This window comes from Cuculus canorus, chromosome 2, assembly GCF_017976375.1.
Source record: "Cuculus canorus isolate bCucCan1 chromosome 2, bCucCan1.pri, whole genome shotgun sequence".
NCBI classification, from domain to species: Eukaryota; Metazoa; Chordata; class Aves; order Cuculiformes; family Cuculidae; genus Cuculus; species Cuculus canorus.
In genome coordinates this window covers 2,601,852-2,626,530 of record NC_071402.1, presented here as the reverse complement: position 1 = coordinate 2,626,530, position 24,679 = coordinate 2,601,852, and the positions used below count along the sequence as shown (strand labels likewise).

Sequence of the window (24,679 nt, the reverse complement as noted above, 5' to 3'; positions counted from 1 at the left end):
CCCTTGCTTTGACTTGTCAAGAAATGCTCATTGGAGGAGCTACATTTTGCTCTGGGGGTTCTTTCATCTTCAGTCCAATCTGTGCCCTTATCTTTGTGTCTTGGCATGTGGGATTCCTACACTAGAAGAGCTTGGCTGCAGTTCATAGGTTACAGAAAACTGCAGACCATTCTGGAGCACATCAAGAAGGGCAACAAAGCTGTTGAAGGGGCTGGAGAACAAGGGTTATGAGAGGTGGCCTCGGGTTGTTTAACCTGGAGAGGAGGAGTCTGAAGGGAGATCTTACAACTACCTGAATATACCAAGGTGGATGCTGGTCTCTTCTCCCAAGTGACAGGTGATAGGATGAGAGAAAATGGCCTGAAATTGCACCAGGGCACATTCAGATTAGACATCAGGAAAAATTTCTTCATTGAAAGGGTTCTTGGGCACTGGATGGGAATGTCCAGGGCAGTGGTTGAGTCTTCATCCCTGGAGGTATTTAAAAGATGGGTAGATGAAGTGCTCAGAGATGTGGTCCAGTAGTGGACAGATATGGTTGAACTTGGTCTCAAAAGTCTTCTCTAATTCAGTAGTTGTTTTCTTTCCTCATTGTTTAACTCGCTGCTAACTTAGAACTGAACAGCGATAAAAGCTATAATGCAGTGTATTACTGTTTTATGAATATTAGTTCACCCCCGGCAAGGCTGAACCACTGCTTTCTTCAGTGTTTGGAGAAGAGGAAGCATAAAGCAATCTGGTAAAGATGAATTTTTCGCCTCTCCTGTGAAACAGCTACCGTAGGTAACTTCAAGTTTTGCCTTGCCATGAAGCTTTGATCTGGGAGAGCAGAAAGAGAGAGACTTGCTCAAGCACTTGTGAAGGGCATGAACCTGCTCTTCAGGCTGTGGGAGGGGAGCTCTGCAAAGCCAGAAGCTGGGAAAAGCCCTGTACTTAGAACTAGGCATTAGGAGAGCTCTGACCTTCCTGCCTGTGTCAGGTCAAAAGCTCAAGGGCTTTTTTATTAAGAGCAAACAATCCTACATCATCCCTAGTACTTATTTCCTCAGACTTTGCATGAGTTTAACTTAAAAAGGTAATAATCCCACTTTGATTTAGATAACCGTTGCCTCCAGCACAGCTTCCAGGCTGCAGGCTCTGGATTTGGGTGCCCCAGCACCAAACTGGTGCCTCCCTGACCTTTCCTGCAGCTGAACCTATGCCAGGGGCTTCCTCCCACTCTTCCACAGACTCTTGTCTGCTTTTCATAGAATCATAGAATGGTTTGAGTTGGAAGAGACCTTAAAGATCATCTGATTCCACCCCCCTTGCCATGGATCATCTCCCACTGGACCGGACTGCTCAAGGCCCCAGCCACCTGGCCTCAAACACTTCCAGGGATGAGGCATCCACAACTTCCCTTGGCAGCCTGGACTAGTGCCTCACAACCGTCATTGTAAAGAATTTTCTCCTAGTGTCCCATGTAAATCTTCCCCTCTCCAATGTAAAGCCATTGCCTCTCATCCCACCACTCCATGCCTTTTTACAAAGTCACTCCCTGGCTTCCCTGAAGCCCCTTCAGGTACTGGAAGTTGCTGTAAGATCTCCTTAGAGCTTTCTCTTCTCCAGGCTGAACAACCCCAACTCTTTCAGTCTGTCCTTGTATGGGAGGTGCTCCAGCCCTCTGATCATCTTCCTAATCCTCTTCTGAACCTGTTCTAGCAGTTCCATATCCTTATGTTGAGGTTCCAGACTTGGAATAGAGGGACATCCCCTCCCTCACCCTGCTGGCCATGCTGCTTTTGATGAAGCCCAGGACACTGTTGGCTTTCTGCACTGTGAACACATGTTGAGCTTCTCAATCAGCACCCCAAGTCCTTCTCCTCAGGGCTGGTCTCAATCACGTCATCCCCCATCCTCTATTGAAACTGCGGATTGCCCTGACCCAGGTGTAGGACCTTGCACTTGACCGTGTAGAACCTCATGAGATTCACACACGTCCACTTCTCCAGTTTGTCAGATTCCTATGGATTACATACCATCCTTCCGGTGTGGCAACTGCACCACTCAGCTTGGTGTCTTCCTTTGATCTAATCCTGTTGATCAAATTGATCCAATCCTATCAATCAGGTGGATTTTCTCCCCCCATGGGCTGGCCAGCTCTATAAAACCGAAGTTTCCTTCCCATTTCTCTTCTCTATTCCCACCAACATGTCTCCTCTCCTGTCTCCACAGGCAATGCGCACCCCAAGCCGCAACGAAGCTGGCCTTGAGCTCTTGATGGAGTATTACAACCAGCTCTACTTCTTTGACAGCCGTTTCTTCCCTCCCAACAAAAGCCTGGGTGTCTTCTTCCACTGGTTGGTGCAGCTTTTTCCATCCCACCTGGGTTGGCATGAGTAGGAGGCGTGCTAGAACCAAACTTCCACATCGGGGTCACCAGATTTGGCAACAAAGCCAAGGCTGGTGGATGTAGGGCGCTGTTTTTAACCCTTCCTCTGGGTTTGCTTTCATCTCGGGTGGGTTGGTTAGGGGAGGCAGGAGAAAGTGTGCACCCCATGGGAATGAGCTTTGATGGGAACAGTGGCTGCAGGCCTATGCAGAGCACTGGAAACCCTCCAGGCTCCTCCTGCGCCTGTGGATGAGGGCAGCCCATTGACTCTTCCCTTTCTCAGGTACGACTCCTTGACTGGGGTCCCATCCCACCAGCGCGCGCTAGCCTTCGAGAAGGGCAGTGTGCTCTTCAACATTGGAGCCCTGCACACCCAGATTGGAGCGCGGCAGGACCGTGCATGCCTGCCAGGGCTCAACCAGGCCATCGATGCCTTTCAGAAGGCGGCTGGTACGTGGGTTTATCTTCTTCCGGCTCCTCAGGGGCACATGGGCAGCATTTCCGTGCTGTGGGAATAACCTTCAGGAGCGCAACAAGGCAAGGGAACAGTTGTGCAAAGAGAGATGACGTTGAGGCATCTCCAGAGGACTATGAGCCAACCATAAGTTGGCACCATGCTACTTTTGTGGGTATGAAGAGGAGCTGGGATGACCAACCACCTACCCAAAGGGCTTTATCTTGCCTCACAGCAGTAGGGATGTCCCAGCTGGGAAGAGGAGAGATGCTGATCCGTCTGCAAGCGGCTGAGGAGAAGAGGGACCCTCAGACTGCAATCACTCAGGGCTTTGGGGAAGAAAGCTGTGGGCACTAGGTTTAGGCAGCAAGGGAGGGAGCAAGCCCTGGGCCTTTTGTCCTAGTATATCATTGCTGATTATGGTGAGATATTTGAGATACGAGCAAGTTCAAAGGCTCTTCTGTGCTGCTGCTTGAAACCTTTATGCTCTGAAAGCCTAACCCTCCTGCTTGCAAGCCTAGTTTCTACCAGCAGCTTCTCCCCCATGCAGGTGCCTTCAACTACTTGAAGGAAAACTTCTCCAATGCTCCTAGCCTGGATATGAGTGCTGCCTCCTTGAACATGCTGGTGCGACTGATGGTTGCCCAGGTCCAGGAGTGCGTCTTTGAGAAGACGACCTTGCTGAGTGCCCAGCATGACTTCCTTGCCTGTCTGCAGCTTGCCCAGGAGGCAGCAAGGGTGAGTGCTTTGGGGAGGAGAGGACTTGGTGGGGCTGTTACTGTTGGAGAGGCTCCTTCTGTGATCAGCAGAACCCACCAGGAGAGGACAGCCTACTGTCACTCTCTCATGATGGATATCCTACATCTCAACCCATGGCTTAGCAGCTTGTCTCCCCACAGGTAGAAGATGTCTACTCGCTGGTGCACCAGACAATGACCCAGGCCCACGTGAAGGATTACGTTCCCTTCTCTTGGACCACCATGGTCCACGTCAAGTCGGAGCATTTCAAAGCCCTCTCTCACTACTTCGCTGCCATTGCTCTCTGTAATTGCCCTGGTGAGTGTTATGGCTTGGAGGCAGCTGCCTGCTCAGCCAAGTGCTGGCTCCACGTGGTAGCCTAGTGTTTGGGAAGGGTTGCAAAATGAAATGAAGGGAGATAAGCGCAGGGCAGATGGACACAAACCCCAAAGCTTCTTGGTTGCTTTGAGCTGTTGATCTCCCTTATTGACTCAATAATGCATGCACAGGAGAGATACCCCCCATGTTTCTGTTTAGCTCAGTGCTTGCAAATTCCTTTAAAGAAGGAATTACCCCCTCACTGGAAGTGTTCAAGGCCAGGTTGGATGGGGCTTTGAGCAGTCTGGTTCAGTGGGAGCTGTCCCTGCCCATGGCAGGGGTGTTGGAACCGGGTGGGCTTTAAGTTCACTTCCAACCCAAACCATTCTGTGATTGGAAGATGAGCAAAAAGGTGCTGTAGGGATGTCACCTGCTGTCCGCTTTGGTGCTGAGTGGGTAAATAGGAGGTCAGCTGCTTGCTGACCGCCCGTGTGCTTGTGTGCTTGGCTGGGCATTGTCCAGAGGCATGCAGTCTATGTGGTGGGCCAGCTGAGAGCTTCTGAAACTAAAGATAGAACCCTCAAATTTAATTTCCAGCCTTATGACTGGCAACCTAGGGTGGTAGGGTGCTGACAGCAGGGTGCTGGAGTTGGGCTGACATGGCTCCATGGAGCCAGCTGGAACAGCAGACGTGAGATGTGACCCATGACCTCCATCTGTGCCATCTCCTACACCCATGCAAGCAATTTTGGGTCAGGCAGAGGGTCTGGAGGTGGGCAGGGTATGTTGTGACCTGCAGCACCAATCCATCACTTGGTGGAATGGCTGAAGGGCTTCTCAAGCAAAAGCAGTTTTCTGTGCCAGTGATGACGATAGCTGCCAGACTGTCCTAGCATCCTCCCCCGCTCCTGAGCTTGCCTAAAATCTTGCTGCAGGGCTTGTGCTGCGTGGGCGTTGCAGAAACAGGATTGAGCAAGGAGAGCTGCTTGGGCAGAGGTGGAAGAGAATGGAGTACCAAAGAATTGTAGAATAGTTTGAGTTAGAATCACAGAATCACAGAATCACAAGGTTGGAAAGGACCCATTGGATCATCGAGTCCAACCATTCCTAACACTCCCTAAACCATGTCCCTAAGCACTTCATCCACCCGTTCCTTAAACACCTCCAGGGAAGGCGACTCGACCACCTCCCTGGGCAGCCTGTTCCAGTACCCAATGACTCTTACTGTGAAGAATTTTTTTCTGATATCCAAAGGGACCTTAAAGATCATCTGGTTCCAACCCCACTGCGATGGGTAGGGATACCTGCAATTAGATCAGACTGTTCAAGGCCTCATCCAACCTCGCCTTGAAGACTTCCAGGGATGGGGCATCCGCTACTTCTCTGGGAAACCTGTTCCAGTGCCTCTCCACCCTCATTGTGAAGGATTAAGTTCCACCATGAGTCTGGAACTTCTTAAAGACAGAAATGGCAGAGGATGGCGGTGAAGCTAGGTTTGCATGGAGTTACAAGGGAAACTTTTTTCCTAACATTTGAGGCTGTTTGCATGTCCTTGTAAACACACATTCACAGGAGATGCTTGTTTGGGGATTTGTTTTGCTCCAACCAGAGGGATGCTATTGAGATCTTATGTGCCTATTTGCTGCCTCTGCAAACTTATCTCGACCTCCTCCTTGTTCAGAATAACAAATCTTTTGCTCCCATAACCTGCCAGCAATAAAATCCTTACACTGCAGTTTAATCCTCTGAGAATGCTGTCGAGGAGAGAGTTGGCATGGGAAGAGCCAGGTCTGAAGCTGCCAGTTCCCAGCCCACTGCCTGCTGGTGCTGGGGTGCTCACCAGGCTTTGGAATCTCCTAACATTTGGATGAGCAAGTCCACAAGGCTCTGTGGAACCTTCTGCATTGCTTCTTGTCACACCCTGTTCCCAGGAGAGAAGGCTGCCATGCAACACTGAGCTCCCTGTGAGCCAACGGCGATAGGGAACAGCTTTGGTTGGAAATCAGGGTGTAAAAAAAAAAATAATCACACATACAGAGCCTAGCGTGGTGCTTGGAGCATCTGTGTGAGCTATATCCATCTCAGTTTCTCCATCAAAGGACTCCCTTGGTTGTACTGCAAGTCCTCTGTCCGTGCAGAGGTCCCAGGCACAGCAAGGAGGGCTCAGCTCCCAAATTACGCTTTTAATATCCTCCACTTCTGTGCTTTATAGAAGAATTGTTTTGGTGGCAAAAGACCTTGAAGACCAAGTTCAACCCTTTAGTTATCTGACTTGTCTCCCTGTCTCTAATCTGTAGGTGGGGAAAAGCCAGGGTTCTTCATTTACAAGTCTGCTTCCAGATTGGAGCAAGGGAGAGAAAGAGGCAAAAGGGACAGATAGTGGAAGAGTTATAGAGCAGAGCATCTTGAGTGCCATCATGTGGCGCATACAGGATAACCAGGTGATCAGACACAGTCAGCATGGGTTTAGGAGGAGCCAGTCCCGCTTGACTAACCTGGTCTTCTGTGACAGGGTGACCTTGACTTAGCAGATAAGAGAAAGCCTGTGGATGTTGTCTACCTAGATTTCAGCCAAGTCTCCAACACTGTTTCCAACTGCATTCTCCTGGAGAAACTGGCTGCTCATGGCTTGGATAAATATCACCTTTTCTGATGGATGGCTGGGCCCGAAGAGTTGTGGGGAATGGAGTTAAATCCATTTTGTGGCCCGTCCAAAGTGGTGTCCCCAGGGCTCAGTGGGGGTGGATCTGTTTAATGTCTTTATCCATGATCTGGACGAGGGGACCAAGCATACCTTCAGTAAGTTTACAGATGATGCCAATTTGTGCTGGAGGGTCAATCTGCTTGAGGGCAGAGGTATCTGGACAGGCTGGATTGATGGGCCAAGGCCAACAGAATGGAGTTCAAAAAGGCGAAGCACTGGGTCATGCAGTTGGGTCACAACATCATCCTCCATAACATCCTTCTCTCTAAAATGGACTTGAGCCAGATGGAGAAGTGGGCGTGTGAGAATCTCATGAGGTTCAACAAGGCCAAGTGCAAGGTCTTACACTGGGATTGGGGCAATCCCCGATTTCAGTACATGATGGGGGATGATGGGAATTGAGAGCTGCCCTGCAGAGAAGGACTTGGGGTGCTGGTCAATGAGAAGCTCGACATGAGCCAGCAATGTGCGCTCGCAGCCCGAAAGGCCAACTGTATCCTGGGCTGCATCAAAAGAAGCGTGGCCAGCAGGTGAAGGGAGGGGATTCTGCCCCTCTGTTCCTCTCTTGTGAGACCCAACCTGGAGTCCTGCGTCCAGTTCTGGAATGCTCAACATAAGAAGGATATGTAGCTGTTGGAACGGGTCCAGAGGAGGGCTACAAAGATGATAGGAGGGCTGGTGGACATCTGCTATGGGAACAGGCTGAGAGAGTTGGGCTCGTTCAGCCTGGAGAGGGGAAGGCTCCAAGGAGGTCTTACAGCAACCTTCTAGTACTTGAAACGAGCTACAAGAAAGCTGGGGAGGGACTGTTCACAACGGCTTGTAGTGATAGGCCTAGGGACAATGAGTATAAACTGGAGAGGGGCATATTTAGACTAGACATAAGGAAGAATTTCTTCACCATGAGAGTGGTGAGGCACTGGAACAGGTTGCTCAGGGAATATGTGGATGCCCCATCCTTGGAGATGTTCAAGGCCATGTTGGATAGGGCCTTGGGCAGCCTGATCTAGTGAGATGTCCCTCCCCGTGGCAGGGGGATTAGAACTGGATGATCTTTAAGGTCCCTTCCAACCCAAACTATTCTATAATTCTAACTACCCCATGCAGCACTCTAGGCCTAGGGAGGAATGACTGGAAAACTGCCTGGAGGGAAAAAAGGACCTGGGGGTGTTGGTTGACAGCAGCTGAACACGAGCCAGTAGTGGCCCAGGAGGCCAAGAAAGCCTACAACATCCTGGCTTGGATCAGAAATGGCGTGGCCAGCAGGAGCAGGGAAAGGATCATCCCCCTGTACTTGGCATTGGTGAGGCCACACCTCGAATCCCAGGTTCAGTTTTGGGCGCCTCACTCTAGAAGTCATTGAGGGGCTGGAGCACAGGGAAGGACAACAAAGCTGATGAAGAGTCTGGACCACAGCGATCATGGAAAGCAGCTGAGTGACCTGGAGTGTAGTGTGAAGTATAGGAGGCTGAGGGGAGAACTCACTGCTTTTCACAATTGCCTGAAAGGAGTTTGTAGTGAGGTGGGTGTTGGTCTCTTCTCCAAAGTAACAAGTGAAGGAACAAGAGGAAATGGCCTCAAGTTGCACCAGGGGAGGTTTAGATTGCGTATTGTGAAATTTTTTTTCCATGGAAGGGCTCTCAAACATTGGAAGAGGCTGCCCAGGGAAGTGGGTGATTCCCCATCCCTGGAGGTATTTAAAAGATGGGTAGCTGTTGTGCTTACGTGCATGGTTTAGTGGTGGACTTGGCAGTGTTAGGTATATGACTGGGCTTGGTGATCTTAAAGTTCTTTTCCAACCTAAAATTTTGTGATTCTGTGATCATGCTGTGCACAGGAGAAATCCTACACTTAGCTTCAAAGCTTGGTGCGACCTTGAATGGAATAGTTCATCCCTCTCCCTTTCATTGATGTCTTGATTGCTGCAGGCTGTGGTTGGGTCAAAGGAAGTGGCTGCTGAAGTTATCAGGGCCATCTCAATGTGGATGTGGCTTCTTGATCCCTACCATGGGAGTCTGGTGAGTGGCTCAGCAGCACCCTGACTTCTCTCTAAGCCCATCCCCACCCATTTGTTTCACACAGTGGCATCTGATGCTGAACTACCGGAGCAAGAGAAGGCTTTTATCCAGTTTCACGTCACTGTGCCAGAGGGACTGTCACTCCGCCTCCTGCTGCAGGACCCTGAGGAGAGGAGGAAGCTGGGTAAGCACATACGTAGGGGCAAAGCCTTCAGTTCTAGTGATGAAACACAATGCACAGGCAGTGAGCCCCCTTGGAACACTACCTGTGCAGGTATGGTCTCCACCAAGATGTGTGATGAGCTGTTGGGAGGGACTCTCTGTGCAAAGACACCTTGTGGAAGGGTTTCTTTGAAAACAGCCTCTCTTGGAAAGGCAGGAAGGTATCACCATTCCCTATTAAGGTCTCGAGGACCGTCTCATGGCACTTACACCAACCTGTACAGCAGATTTTGACACTAAAACCTTAGGCACCAAGATGTTCTGAGCCAGGTAATGTCACCTAACGCAGCAATAAGAAATCTCTAGGTACACAGAGATCCTGGAAGCTCCTTGGCACACTGCTGACTTGCCCTGATGACAAGAAGATACAGCAGATGCCATGGGGTGGCTTTTTTAGCTGCATCAAAAGGCTTGGAAGACAAGAGCTTCCTCCCATGCGGATTTTCAGCTTCAGGGGCGAAACAGAACATTGCTTATTCAGCCGTAGTTGTGTTTTGGCAGCACCTCCCCAATGAGACTGCAATGAAAGCAAGATCTGCATGCTGATTTTGGGGTGTCATCTCCTGTTCATCTCCCTCTCAAGCTACCTCCTGGTGCTCTCTCCCCTCATTGTACATGTGTGAAAGGAGACAGGTCCCACCAGGAAAGAGGTTGTTGCATTGCTGGTCCCCGCAGTGTCCTATCATCTGGATTTCACTGCTGGGGATGGGAGGTGGGGGACATGCATGAGGAGACTTCTTAAATGAACCCCCAAATCAGAGTGTCATTGTAACAGCACCCTGATATCTTCAGCTGCTGTTACCTGGTTTTGCAATTTTCATCAACCCAGATTCCAGTGCCTGCTCTTCTTGGGGGGAGCAGGCTCTGTTCAAGATTTCCTGGTGAATAATGAATTTGCAGATGACAGCCTCAGCTCTGGATTTGGTTTACAGGAAGAGAAGAAACTTGGCAGCATTGAAACCATGTCCCTGAAAGGATAATTTTTCCCCTTCCCTTATCTCCTATTCTTATAACATTGTTTTGTCAGACAGAATATATTCCACCGTCTTCAGCAGAGCAGAGCCAAAAGCTCCCAGAGTTTTCCAGATCTCTGGAAAATAGCAGGAGTTGATGATATTCATAGAATGGTTTGGGTTGGAAGGGATTTTAAAGCCCATCCCAATTCCCTGCCATCGGCAGGGACACCTCCCAGTGGATCAGGTTGTTCAACGCCTCATCAAACCTGGCCTTGAAAAATTCCACACTGTATTATGGACTGTATTCAAAGCAGTGGGACCAGCAGGTTGAGGGAGGGGATTCTGCCACTGTACTCTTGTGAGACCTCACCTGGAGCCCTGTGTTCAGTTCTGGAGTTTCTGGGGCGAAAACTGTATTTGCCTCACTTGCTCGAGGTATCAGGCAGGAGCTCTGCAGTCCAAGCTCAATCGTGGAATCATAATGGCTTCTGTTGGAAGGAACCTCAAAGCGCATCCAGTCCCCACCCCTGCCATGGGCTGGGACACCTTCCACTGGATCAGGTTGCTCCAAGCCTCATCCATCCTGGCCTTGAACACCTCTAGGGATGACTTCTCTGGGCAACCTGTGCCAGTGCCTCCTCACCTCCACAGGAAATCACTACTTCCTGATATCTAATCTAAATGATGATACCAAGCTGAGTGGTGTGGTCGCCACACCAGAAGGGTGGGATGTCGTCCAGAGGGACCTGGGCAGGCTGGAGAAGTGGGCCTCTGAGAACCTCATGAGGTTCAACAAGGCCAAGTGCAAGGTCCTGCACCTGGGTCAGAGCAATCCCCATTTTCAGGACACGATGGGGGATGACGTGCTTGAGAGCAGCCCTGCAGAGAAGGACTTGGGTGTGCTGGTCGATGAGAAGCTCAACATAAGCCGGCAATGCGCCCTTGCAGCCCATAAGGCCAATTGTACTCTGGGCTGCATCAAAAGAAGTTTGGCCAGCAGGTTGAGGGAAGCGATTCTGCCCCTCTGTTCCTCTCTTGTGAGACCCCACCTGGAGTCCTGCGTCCAGTTCTGGAATGCTCAACATAAGAAGGATATGTAGCTGTTGGAACGGGTCCAGAGGAGGGTACAAAGATGATAGGAGGGCTGGTGGACATCTGCTATGGGAACAGGCTGAGAGAGTTGGGCTCGTTCAGCCTGGAGAAGAGAAGGCTCAGAGGAGATCTTATAGTGACCTTCCAGTACCTGAAGAGGGCCTACAGGAAAGCTGGAGAGGGGCTATTTGTAAAGGCTTGTGGGGATAGGAGCAGGGGGAATGGATGTAAACTGGAGAGGGGCAGATTTAGACTGGACACTAGGAAGAATTTCTTCACCATGAGAGTGGTGAGACACTGGAACAGGTTGCTCAGGGAGGTTGTGCATGCCCCATCCCTGGAGGTATTCAAGGCCAGGTTGGATGGGGCCTTGGGCAGCCTGATTTAGTGGGATGTCCCTGCCCATGGCAGGGAGGTTGGAACAAGATGATCATTAAGATCCCTTCCAACCCTAACTGTACTATGATACTAAAGCTCCACTCTTTCAGCTTAAAACTGTTCCCCCCCATCCTGTCCTTGTGCTCCCTGATAAAGAGTCCCTCCCCAGTTTTCCCTGTAGGCTCCCTTTTGATAAAACATCGTTGCTTTCTTGCCCATGTATTGAGCTGCCTGTGGATTTTTTGGTAAATATGATTGATTGCATTTGGTAGGATTAATTTGAAGAGTCTCTTCCTCTTTGGTTTCCATCCAGCCTCAATGTAGTTCCTTAATTGCCACTGCTCGCAGGGGGAAAGTAGGGGCCCTCTGTTGTAGACCTCCAAGTTTGAAGCTAATTCCAGTCATCTCCTTAGCTTATGTTGCCACCGTGTGTCCTAAAGTTGGAAATGCTACAGGCACACGTGTTTTTATCAGACATGTTTATAAATATACATAGAGAGAGCTTTTTTGGTGGTTTAGCGTTGGATACGGGTATCTTGGTTGCAGTCTCTTGCAAAAAAAGATGTCTGCATCCACATCCAAGGGTCGTGATTTCTCCTCTTCTGGACGTTTTTTGGCTGCTCTGTTTTCACAAGGATGGAAACAAGTTGAGAGGAGCAAAGCAAGAGCAGATGCTGAAGAGGATGGAAAGCAGGACCTGTAGGACAGGGAGAAGGCTTTGCTTAGCCTAGAAAAAAGGGAGATGTCTTGCATCAAAGCTAAAAAGTGTCTCCAGGAGGAGGGGGCTTGATTGTCCTCTCCGGAGGGATGCAAGGTGATGGAGAGAAGTTAATTTGCAGAGGAGATTGAGGTTAAGCATTAGGAGGGACTTTTGGGGCGGCACAATGTGGTGACAGCTCCTTCGCCGGTGGTTTTCGGGAACATCTGCCAGCTCCGACGCTGGGGGAGTGAAGTAGGTCACCCTTCAAGGTCCTTTCCCAGCCCTACATCGAGGTTTTGAGCTGACGGCTGGGACCTACTCCATTTAGTGCACGTTGAATGCCTGGCAGGCTGCAAACGTGACTGGGCTGTCCCTGAGTCACGTCGAGTGACACAGTCGCGGAGGCTGCTGTCATCTGTGGGCAGCCAAGCGAGCGGAGAGGGAAGAGCAGCGGCAACAGGGCTGCTCCGCTCTCCTCAGGCTGCGAGCTCTCTGTTCCCTTGCAGGCAAAGCTCATCTGAAGAAAGCAATCATGAAGCACGAGGAAGCTATGAGGATCCATGGCTTGTGCAAGATCCTACGCAAGATGGATATCCTTCAGGAAGTCCTCTCCTTTGCCCACAAACGCTCACTGAGCAAATACTCAGAAATTGACCACGAGGAGGACTTCTTTGAAACTGGAGATGCCCCAGACATTCACCGTAAGTGATTTTTGGGGACTTCTGCTGGGGAGGGAATTCATGGCAGATTGCATGGGGTGGACAAACTCCATGGTGAGTTTGTGGCGTGTCACTGTGGGCCAGAGCTTTCTGCGTGGCAGTTTAGCATCTCTGGTGGGAGTTTGGGCTCAGGGTTGCATGTCTGGCAGGATTGCATGTCTTATGGGTTACGCCATGACGTAGAGGCAGCAGCTGCCACAACTACCTAACCCCAGCGTGTGTGCTTTTCTTTTCCTACTACCAGCCAAAACACACCAGAAACCAGAGATAAAATCCCCCAGCTTCTCCCAAGTGAAGGTGACTGACATATTCCACAGGCTGGTATGTATGGCTATGGGATGGAGGTTGCCCCAAGGCAGCAGACATCTCCTCCTCCCCTGTGTTCTCTGCTTGCCTAGTTTTCTTCCTCCCCGCTGCCTTGTCTCCCTCTCCTAGTACAGCTGCTGCACTCGCAGGCGGCTTTCCAAGGAAGGTGAGCCACCTCCTTGCAGACAGGGACCTGTGCAGGAGGAGGAGTGGGAGGGTGCAGATCTGTCTCTGTGAGACCTAAATGAGTTTGGAAGCTCCTCTGGTGTATGGAGGAGCAGGCACAGGTGTTTTGGGTGGGCTTTACCCGAGAAAAAGACCAAAGGGACTCTTTGGTGGGAGCTTTTTGGGGGGACAGAGCACAATGATGCCAGCTGGAAGGCACCAGGAGAATCCCACCAGACCTTTATCCCTACCATAGGCTTACAGTGTCCTGGGGAGCAGGGCTGAGCTGCTGTGGGATGTGGCTGTGCTGTCCCTGTCCCCCAGGTACCCCCCCAGCACCCCACAGAGAGGTTGGACATTTCTGCTCTTGAACAGCCCCAGAGCAGGCAGGTATATCCTGCTCCAATGGGAAAAAGAAAGTAGGAAAAAGAGAGGAAAATAAGGGAGATTTGGGAGGGGTCTGATCCTGAAGAGGTGACCTGTCCCACCAGCTTGCGCTGTGCTGCTGGATCACCCCAGCTTTGCATCTGCAGAGCTGGGTGAGGTGAAAAACCTCAATCCCCATCGTCCTTCCTTGGGCAATGGGTTTTATTTCCTGACAGTGGGATTTAAGGAGCCAGCTTCGTCAACTGGGGCCTTCAATTTCATTTGCTCCAGGATTGTAGTGTCTAAACTGATGCCAGCTTGCTGACTATGACAAGACGACCTCTTCCTCCTGCCTTATAGGAGCCAGGCAGTGCTGAGAGGATATCCAGAGCTAAGCTCTGGGCAGAGGGTTGGAACGGAGACCATTTGAGGGCCCATCCCATCCTGCACAGTACTGTGCTTCTGCTCACAAACTCAACATCTGACATAGGCTTTTAAACATCTCTAGCTTTATAGTGTGTAAATTTACATTTTGGGGTATGCAAGCAAGGTAAAATGCTGGGCAGGATCAATCACATCTTTAAAGATGGGGAGAAGACAGGCTTTCTTGCTCTGCCTCTTCCCCATCAGTGGGTGTTTTGCAAGGTTGCAGGGAGTTGCTCTTGCACCGAAAGGTGCTTTCTACATTTCTGCCTTATCCCAGGGGCCCCTCTCGGTTTTCTCGGCCAAAAACAAGTGGTATCCAGCACGGAGAGTCCACCTGATGAGAGGAGAGAATGGCTTTGGGTTCACGCTGCGAGGAGACTCCCCCGTTCTCATTGCCGGTGTCATTCCTGGGGGCTGCGCTGCCGTGAGTACCCTAGGCCCTTGCTGACCCCATGAGGATGGTGGAAGTGTCGGAGGTGGCTTCAAGGGGTGTTGGGTGGTTTTAGGTCTTAATCCTTAATTCCATGACGTGGTAACTACATTGGTGTGCTCAGGTGGAGACCACCCCTGCTAAATCTTAGCCTGGGGCTTGCAGATGGATGTCACAGAAGAACTGGGATTCTTTTTAGGAGACAGCAAAGGGAAAAATATGGAGGTTAACTCATTTTTTAACTGCTGGCAGCCTCTTTTTAGCTGCTGGAACAGCCCAGTTCCTTTCTCCCCCATTTTGGGATGTGGCAGTGAATGGAACAAGATGGCAAGTCTGAAACTTGAGTTATCGCAGTGAAAACTCGCTCTGTTGACTTTCTGATACATCAGGGGCAACTTTTCCAGAGAAGCTTGCTGGAGCATCATGGTGGGATGCCCCAAAGGTGTCCCCTCACCCTCAGCACTGCTCAGTATTAATCCTGCCATTCAAAGCCCAGCATCTCTGTTAACGCGCACTGCTTAGCGGTAGGATCACATCCCTTTTTGGGAGACTAAAAATATGGACCACATATCGTCCATACCTGGACCATAGTTGTGTCCCCTTGGCTCCTGATGTTCATTGCACTCAGCTGGGGTGGGATTGGTCTCCAGATCAATGTTGAAATGTGGATGTCCACGTGTGGACAAGTTTCTAAACCTTCATTGCAGCTGGGTGGCTCCTAGATCTGATGTTGTCCCCACAGCCCCAAGCTATCGCGTGTTTTGCTTCAAGCACGTTAAAGCCTTGTTGATATTTTGATGAATGAAGGGTACGTGTAGGACCTTGCTGAGCCTGCTCGATTTTCTGAGGTCTAGGCTTGCAGGTGATAACTTATTTTTCTTCTGGAGACCTGGAGCATTTAACCTTTTATCGAACAGTTGGAGCTGGATGCACTTTTTGCAAGGCTGCAAAAAGTCACAGGACTGGGAGTTTATAGCAGTCTGGATGTCAAGCGTGACCATCTCCAGCAGCTGCAGAAGACATCTGTAGTCTGTACAGCACCCCACTTTTCTGTGCATGTTGCAAAGCAGATATAAAATCTTTAGGATGATGAAGGGATCAACTGTCTTGTGCTGTAGGTGTAGAGTGGACCCCAACCCTCCCTGTGGCCCGTATCTCTGCAGGGTGGGGTGGGTACTGAACAGACCTTGTGCAGCAGCATCCATGACCTCAAACATCTCTTTCCCTGCAGGAAGCTGGGCTGAAGGAGGGAGACTACATCATCTCAGTGAATGGCAAGGACTGCAAGTGGTCCAAGCATGCCGAAGTGGTGCAGCTGCTGAAAAGCACTGGGGAGGAGGGAGTGGAGGTCGGCGTGATAACCCTGCAGGGCTCAGAGGGACTGAAAGCTGTAAGTCACATCCCAAGCCTTAGTGGGGAAAACTAGAGAAGAGGTTTCCTAGTGTTTTGCTCCCCAGCTGGAGGTGCAGGGCTGAAGCCAGGCATCACGTCTGGTGCTGACGTGACCAGAAGGCATCTGAAGCCTGGGTGCTGCCCTGGCTTCAAACCTCTCTCTGCTGACCTTCCCAAACAGGTGGACAAGAAAGCAGCAGCAATGTCCTCAGGTACTGGGCTGCTGAAGAGCAACAAGGAGAACAGCCGAAAGAGCCTGATGAACAGCAAGAGTGCCAGCACACTGCTGGTCTGGAGCAAGAAGAGCAAGCGGAGCAAGAAGAGCACCTATGGTGTCCCCTTCACTGCGGTGGGAGACAACGAAGCCATGTACTGAAGAGGTAGCTGGTCTAGGTTGTGTCCTGCGAGCTCCAGAGCTGGCTGCCCATGAACCCTCGCAAGCACCGGTTGCTTGCTTGAGCTGTGCTGGTGTCAGTGCTGCAAGGACCTCCCCACCCTGGGGATGTGCCGCTGGTCGGATCCTCTCCAACGAGGCAAGAGATGCACAGCACCATACTCCTCCATCTCCCAGCTCCTGCGTTAAACGATCCTCATCTAAATATTATGGGGAAACACTGATTTATTCTTAATTTTAATTTTTGAGGGTTTTTTTTTTTTTTGCTCTTAAAGGGTCAGGGGGAGCTGTGCTTTGGTATAAAGCAGGGACTGGTTTGTGTCTTGTGTTCAGTGCGAGGAGGAGCCAAACTAAGCCCCAGCCATTAAAGCAAAAGCTATAACCTTCTTTAGCGTCTCCTAGACTTTCTCTACAAGGTAGAAGATGATACCTCTGCTATAGCTCACCAAGAACTGCCGGTGGAGCTGAATCATTCAGCAGCTCCAGCCAGAGGTTGCCTTCAACTCCCCCTTTTTGGGAGAGGGGAAAGCATGAGCATCGATGGCTCATGGTGATCCCATCGTGGGGTCTAGGCAACACCAGACTGTGCATCTCTGCCACAGTACACGTTAGGGCTGTCCCAGTGAAATGGGTTGAATTTAGGATGGATTTGACCATTTTTTAGTGCTTTTTCATTATTTTCTTTTAAATAAACACTTAGGTTGACCCAGCAAATCCAGCCCAGCTGCACAACCTGCTTCTTTGGAAGAAAAGGGAAAGACTTAACATGCATTTGTTGTCTCGCTTTTTTTTAATCAGTAGAGGTGGATTGCCCTAAATATGTGAGTAGATTAATAGCTAAGAGCCTTGTTATTTTCTTGTATGAGATTAAAATTCCAGGAAGATAGCTCCTCCAGATTATTAAACTACTAAATTTGTGCTAGTATTGGATCTTGCACATGTTGCTAATACCTTAACACTGTCCTGTCAGCATTTGTACCCGAGCTGGGCTGATGGATTCATGCATCTTGATAATTGTACTGGAAATGCTGGGAGATTCTGAATAACATGCTTAGATAGATTGGCAAAATTTTCTCAATCCCATTTCTGCCTCGTGCATTATTTTTCTGAAGCCTAAAGAGCTGTCTGGTCTTCAGTGCTTGGATGATCTTGGTAGGTATAAAATACCCTTCAGAAATGCAATTGTATTTTTGTACTTTTTAAGTCATGACACGTTTGTAGTGGTTGTTTAATGAAGTGAACGCGCTCTGGTAGCGGGATATCATCGAGAAAGCATCTCCCGGCGGTTGTACCGTGAAGTTTGGGTGGCTCAGTGCCTACGTGCCAAGCTTTCAGCCCCAATTTTATAGAAGGGAACTAAAAGAGGGCTTCTAAATTTGTGTTGTTGACCAAGAGGCCTCACTGTAGACTGAGACATTATCAGACCGGATTATGGATCCGGCTGCCACCACGAAGCCATCTGGTGCAGTCAGCTTTTCTATGTAATCTTACCAGCTGCTTGGTGCGGGAGTAGTAAGGAAGTGGGTAGGTTCACAGAAAAGGCCACATTGCCGTTAAAGCATCTGAGCAACATCTTGCCCCGATCCTAAATGTGTTGCCGACTTGGACGTCTCCAAGCTGGAGATGTATTTATTTAGAAGAAGCCTGCGCAAGTGTCGAGCCTGCGCATCGCGTTGCCACCTGCATCACCCAACTCCTTCGTTGTTGGTGGAGGGGTTGAGTTTGGTGTTAGATAATTTCCCTAACACTGGTGGGTTTTTGTTTTTTTAATTTGTACATTGACACTCACCTTTTATGGATTAAAAAGCACTGATTTGAAAACCCTTTGTGGCATGCATGTCTGTTGCAAATGACACGTGGTACTGGGAGATCAAGGCCTGTCTGGGCTTCCAAATTGGGTCATTTTTACATAAATCTGGAGCTGTTAAAGTTGGGAGAGGTCATTTGGCTCTGTTGGAACCTGATCCAAGGCAAACCAAGCTCCCAAGCATCCAGATTGGTCTAACAGCCCTTGGTGAGCCACTGTCTCCATCTCCAGCATGGTCTAGCAGGAGCTGGTGTCTTTATCACATGGGTTACTTCATAGCAGTAATTTAATTGGTATGGAACAGGGCTAAGGTTGGATCCCTTGGGGGCTTTTCTCCTGAAAAACAAGGAAACCATTCAAGAAATTAGTCTTTCCTTCTCACCACGTTTTGACCTGCTGTTTTGAGGTTTCCAAAGAGACTTCCAGCAGGCATTTCCAACCCCTTTGATTTTGGAAGACAACATCAGTGGGATTGAAGGCATCAGTTGTGGTGGATGATCTCATTGGTAGCCTGTAAACAGCAAAATCTTGACAATAGGACTTCCTCCTCTGTTTTTCCATGGGGGTTCCTTTGGACCCAACATCACCATCGTCTTGGGAGGGTGACCAAGCCAGTGGCTTGGTCCTGGCAGCCTGGCAAGTCCCTTGATCAGGGAGTGTGCACCGCTCAGGAGGTTAAAGGACAGAGTAACTCCGCTTCAGAAGTGGGTTTAAACCCCCTTAGATGGCAATGAACCAGAGTCAGTATTTTCAACGTTGTGTTAATACATGAAAGGGTGGTTAGGAACCCTTTTTTTTCTGCTGCCTTCCAATTCAGGGTTAAAGCGGCATCTGACTGTTCTGAACATATTTCTGTAATTTAAGTGTTTCCCATTTCATCAGACCTCCTGTACCCAGCACCAACGTCAAAGTCCTACTGATTCTTTTAAGCCACCCACAGCAAGTCATTCTGCTGCAGTAGATCCTTCCTCCACCTACGTTCAATGGATGTGGGAAACTGGTGACTCTGCAGCCAGAATTGCCTCCCCCTCTGATGACGTGTTTTCAGATGAGATGTGTGCTCCACCAGCAAGAGCCTGGGGCTCCCTCCTTCCTTGCTCAAATGCTGTGAAGCTGGATATTTCCATGCTTATCTTCTCCATCTGGACCAGGAGAGGGAGGGATCCTCTAGGATCCTGTTGGTGGAACAAAAGATAGGTAGAAAGCACAAGAACCATTGCAAAGAACTTCAGGTCTCTCCAACCTTTGTCCTTGTGGAGAGGGGTTCCAGGTGGGCTCAGTAGGGGCATCCTGGGCATGAACTGGTTAATGCAGCTCTTGGGGACATCTTATGACCAGAGAGGAGGAGGTGCAAAGAGGGTTTAGTTTTATCCTTTGGTTTTTTCCTGTCTTAAGGGCCCTAGAAATCAGTGTTGCCCACTATCCTGGAAAATCCTCTCAAAGAGAACCCAACAACACCATAGGGCTTCAGCATAGTTTCTTCCCTTTGAAGTTGAATTTTCCTTCTCTTGGAGCTTCATGCTCAATCATAAAAATCACCCAGCCCATACATCAGCACTTCCAGTGTGGTGGGAAGGTGCTTTGATTTTCCCCTCCATTAAGTACACAACAACTCTCTTAATAGAAAAGAAGGCACCTGCAGTGTCTTGGAGCCGTGGCTATGTGCCTGCCTCCTTGCTTCATGGCTCGTTGAATCTGTAACCCGTAATTGCTCCTCTGGAGTTGTTGCTGACTACAAACTAATGCTCCAGCTGGTCTCTGGGGACAACAGAAAGCCAAGAGTTATGGGGCTGAGGGACCTCAGCTGCAGCATGGTTTGGATCTGGGACCCTGCACCTAGGCAAGGTGCTCTCACTGCTCACTTCACTCGATGTACAATTAATTAGCGGGATCAGGCCCTTCGGCAGCACCTGGTTTCAAATAGTCCTGGTCCAGGAGTACATCAGTGGGGTCATTCTGGAAGAATGGGGCAAAGCAGGCTTTCTCCTGCTCCCAGGAAGGAGGCTGAGGCTCTGCCCACCTGGTCTCTTGTCCAGAGCGCACTCCGTCCCGTGGAAGGTGTTATCCTCAGCTCCATGTCCTGCCTTGGCCCTCCTGAGCACCCGTGTCCTGGGTGTGGAGCAGGTTGCCCACAAACGTCCTCCTTTGCAGACTGAGCCCACTGGAGGGCAGCAGCACCCTGTGCAATGCACACAACTCCTCACAGCATCAACACTCTTCATCTGCCCCAGACCCGCACTACTACCCAATGTGTGTAGACATGTCCCTGGGACGCTTTGGAGACCAGAGCATTGCAAATTATGGCATACTTCTCCTAAGTAACAAGTGATAGGATGGAGGAAATGGCCTCAAGTTGCACCAGGAGGGGTTTAGTTTGGACGTTAAGAAAAAGACCTCTACTGATAGAGTGGTGAAGCACTGGAAGAGGCTGCCCAGTGCAGTGGTGGCGTCGCCATTCCCAGAAGAGTTAAAAAAATGTGTAGATGTGGCACTTCAGGACATGCTTTAGTCAGTACGGGAGTCTTGGTCTGATGGTTGGACTCAATGATCTTAGAGGTCTTTTCCAACCTTAATAGTTCTATAAAAAGTAGTTTTAAATCGTATATTCTGCAAGGTCCTTATCAGGAAATTGTGCAAAAAAATAAGGCCAAGCTTTGCAGTGCAACATCCTCCAGGGTAGAGCACCCTGAGCTCTCAGCAAGTTCCATCCACTCCATAAAAGGAGTGAAATATTGCTGGGAGCACTGGAAACACCCATCCTGCTGCACCTGTCAGTTGGCACTCAGGCCCCACTGGCAGGGGTAGGTGCTCCCTGAGGGAGGGGATTCTTCCCCTCTGCTTTGTCCTCGTGAGACCTCACCTAGAGTCTTGTGTTCAGTTCTGGACTTCTCAGCACAGGAAAGTCATGGATCTGTTGGAGTGAGTCCAGAGGAGGCCACAAAGCTGATCTGAGGGCTGAAGCACCTCCCATATGAGGAGAGGCTGAGACAGTTTGATTTTTGAGCCTGGAGAAGAGGAGGCTCTGGGGAGATCTTCGAGCAGCTTCCAGCACTGAAAGATGCTCCAGAAAAGCTAGGGAGGGGCTCTTGATCGGGGAGTGCAGGCATAGGCCGAGGGGAAATAGTTTTAAGCTGAAAGAAGGGTGATTGAGATGAGATATTACAAAGAAATTCTTCCCTGTGAGGGTGGTGAGGCACTGGCCCAGGCTGCCCAGAGAAGTTGTGGCTGCCCCAACACTGGAGGTTTTCAAGACCAGTTTGTATGAGGCTTTGAGCAACCTGATCCAGAGGAAGGTGTCCTTGCCCAGGGCAGGGGTGTTGGAACTAGGTGATCTTTAAAGTCTCTTCCAACCCAAACCATCCCATGGTTCTATGATTTGCAAGGTCACTTCTTGTCCATGGCTCCCCAGAAGCTTGAGGTGTTAAAGCCCTCCTGCGTGACCTTACATGTCAGCAAACAGCACTGGAACATTCATTATACATAAGACCCCACCAGATGAGCTGTGCTGGAGGTGTGTGCAGCCACCAAGGCAGCTAAGCTGGGTAGATCAAGGCTGGGCTTCAGGTCAAGGCACTGAGTGCTGCGGAGGAGAGTCCCAGCAGGTTCAGGAGCTGGTGCAGATGTAAGATGTCGGTGTTACACTAGAGGGCAGAGTTGGTATACGTTGAATCCTGCTTCCCACAGCCCGGCCAGACCTTTGTCACAGCAAAACATCCCGGAATAGAATGGGGTGGTTCTCGAGCCTTTAATTGTCAGGTACCCCAACGCATGTAGCTCCATGCACATCACTCTGTGCAAACCGATGTACATAGAATGGTTTGCGTTGGAAGGAATCTCAAAGCCCATCCAGTTCCACCCTCCCCGCCATGGACAGGGACACCTCCCATTGGAACAGGCTGCTCACAGCCCCGTCCAACCTGGCCTTGAACACCTCCAGGATCGAGGCACCCACAACTCCCCTGGGCAACCTCAGCTAGTGCCTCACCACCCTCAGCATGAAGAATATCTTCGTAATGTCTAATCTAAATCTTCTCCCCTTCAATTTAAGCTGTCCCCCCTCAACATATCCCTCCATGCCCTTGTGAAAAAGTCCATCCACAGCTTTTCTGTAGACCTTTCAGGAACTGGAAAGTCTCTATAAATTCTCTCTGGAGCCTTCTCTTCTCCAGGCTGAACAATTACAACTGTCTCAGCCTGTCATCATAGCAAAGGTGCTCCAGCCCTCAAATCATCTCTGTGGTGTCCTCTGTACCCATTCCAAAAGTTCCATCTCCTTCTTCTGTTAGAGATTCCAGAACTGGACACAGGACTCCAAGAGGGGTCTCAGGAGAGTGGAACAGAGGAGGAAAATCCCTTCCCTCGCCCTGCTGGCCACGCTGATTTTGATACAGCCCAGGACACAGTTTGCATTCTGGGCGCCTAGTGCACACTGCTGGCTCATGTCAAGCTTCTCATCCACCAGCACCTCAAGTCTTTCTCCGCAAGGCTGCTTGCACCCAAGTCAGCTCTTGCTCTAGCAATTGCCTTGATGCTACTGGACAGCAAGTCTTCTTGCATCTGCCCAATGAACAAAGTGCTGCTAGGAGAAGAGGATAGATGAGCTACCATGAGCAGGGATCTGGAGACACCTCTCTGTGCCCAAAGACCATCATCCACAGCTGCTTCATACCAGGAGCAAAAGGAGTGTGCAGGGACATCCCCGTCCCTGTGTGATCCTTGAAGGTTGCTCAGCCACCTTCCAGTGCACAAGGGGCAGCAGGTTAGACCTGGCCCAAGGCAGACCTAGTCTGGCAGCAGGACAGGGTTGAAAAGCAGTCCTCTTTCAATGCCTTGTGTCCTTGTTTCTGTGGGACACGAGTGTTTCTAAAGGGTTTGCACTCCATAGTAAAAGGAGAAGTGGGGGATGTTGGTCCTCTACTGGATTCACCCACAAAACTTCTCCTGAGGGATTATGGATCACATTTTCTAAGTTAGTAGCTTTCACACAGCTCCTCCTTCCTTATTGTAATCTGAAAAATGTTTGCCCTAGATTGAGTACAAAGCTTCCCCACTTCAGGATTTGAATCCCTGTATGAGAAGCTGCCTCTGATCATCTCTTTACAACAGCAACGACAAGGGATGAGCAAATTTCTCCTGTGGCACAAACTCCACTGGCATAAGGGGCTGAGGCCAGACGCAGGACTTCTGCAGGATGCACTGGGAGACAAGTTTGGGTCTACACCAAGCAATGAGGTCAAGATGGACATGCTATGGGGCAAGGAGATCATGCTGTGATGAAGGAAGGTCATGTTATAGAGCAAGGTGAATGGGCTATACAGCAAGGAGGTCATGCTGTGATGAAGGAGGGTCATGCTCCTTGTGCAGAGTCATGCAGGGAGCAAGAGGATCATGCTAAGTGTCAAGAATGTCATGATGTGGAGCAAAGGGTGTTATGCTATCAGTCAGGGACAACCATGATATAGCACAACGAGGTTGTTCTATTGAACAAGAGAGTCATGCTGTGGGTCAAGGGTGTTGTGCTATGGAGCAAGAGGGTCATGCTGTAGGGTAAGGTAGATATGCTACAGGAGGAAGATCAAGCTATGGGGTGATGTGGGTCATGCTATGGAGCAAGGGTCATGCTGTTGAGGAAGGGGGGTTTCAAAGTCCTCATACTCAGTGTGGATCCATGATGGCTTGGGGAATGTCCAGCTGGTATGACCTTGCTCAGCATGACTGGATGCAGCTCCTGGGCCAGACAGGGATGTTCCATTCCATTGAGTCAAGCAAGCAGCCTGGATGGCCTTCTGGGAGATGTAGGTCCTGCCTAACTCCTCAGGGACAAATAAACCATGCAGCAAGAGGCAATAAATGCAAAGCAATGCTTTAGGGTGCATCTTCCCTCTTTCTCTCCTGCCATGGAGTGACTCCTGCCATGCCCCTAGACTCTCCTAACAAAGTCAGCCTGTTTTTTTCCCATCTCCGGAGCAATCCTCCTCTTTTTCCCTGCACTCACGAAGGGCCTCCTTCGCCAGGGCCCAGTCTTTAATGGGAAGGACAGAACTGAGCCGTTCGTAAATGGCTCCTGAATCTTTAATAAAGCAAACATTGCCTAGGCCATAAACATATGATGACAGCAACAGAGGCTCTCAAGCTTATTGCCTGGCCGCTAGTTCTTTACTTAACTCTGCCATAATGGCTTTAATAGCCCGGGAGGGAGCTGAGGTGAAAGTCCTATTAAAAAATGTATTTCCGAATTTAATTGAGGCTCCATCTGTAGGGAAAGACAGAGGAGAGGTCGCTCCACAAGAGAGCTATGAAAAAAAAACAGAGCTGTCTCTGCCTTCCTCCACTCCTGCCCTGCCTGGTTAGTGACCAGCAGCAAATCTCATCTCAGCCAGTGGCCCTGGAGATGTGGGGCCTTCACAGTGCTCCCTCCCTAGGGGAGACCACCTGCACCCTAAGACCATCTATTGCAGAGGGAAGGGGCACCCCCGTTTGTGATGCATCCTCTCTGGCTTTGAAAGGCTGTCCCCTTTAAAATCATAGAATGGTGTGGGTTGGAAGGTACCTTAAAGATCGTCCATTTCCACGCCTCCTGCCTTGTGCAGGTACATCTCCCACTGGACCAGGATGCTCAGTCAGCTAGGACAAGTGGCTGTGGTTAACAGAGCCCACCAGCATGAGCAACCAGCACCACCATCCATGATGGGCAGCATCACCCTCCACAGTGGTCTCCTCAGA

The 24,679-nt window shown here is 50.0% G+C and overlaps 1 protein-coding gene across 2 annotated transcripts in view; it reads left to right on the top strand.

Annotated features, from left to right (window-relative positions):
• The window catches only part of RHPN1 (rhophilin Rho GTPase binding protein 1), a 40,686-nt gene extending 22,713 nt beyond the window's left edge, over nt 1-17,973 (top strand). For both annotated transcript variants that reach the window (XM_054059747.1, XM_009566224.2), the window contains exons 6-15: nt 2,215-2,339; nt 2,655-2,821; nt 3,376-3,563; nt 3,725-3,881; nt 8,668-8,787; nt 12,458-12,652; nt 12,915-12,991; nt 14,211-14,357; nt 15,595-15,753; nt 15,937-17,973. In XM_054059747.1, the coding sequence (XP_053915722.1) occupies nt 2,215-2,339; nt 2,655-2,821; nt 3,376-3,563; nt 3,725-3,881; nt 8,668-8,787; nt 12,458-12,652; nt 12,915-12,991; nt 14,211-14,357; nt 15,595-15,753; nt 15,937-16,131 (1,530 nt within the window). In that variant the 3' untranslated portion in view covers nt 16,132-17,973. The remainder of the gene's footprint in view (nt 1-2,214; nt 2,340-2,654; nt 2,822-3,375; nt 3,564-3,724; nt 3,882-8,667; nt 8,788-12,457; nt 12,653-12,914; nt 12,992-14,210; nt 14,358-15,594; nt 15,754-15,936) is intronic.
• The last annotated feature ends 6,706 nt before the right edge of the window (nt 17,974-24,679 follow it).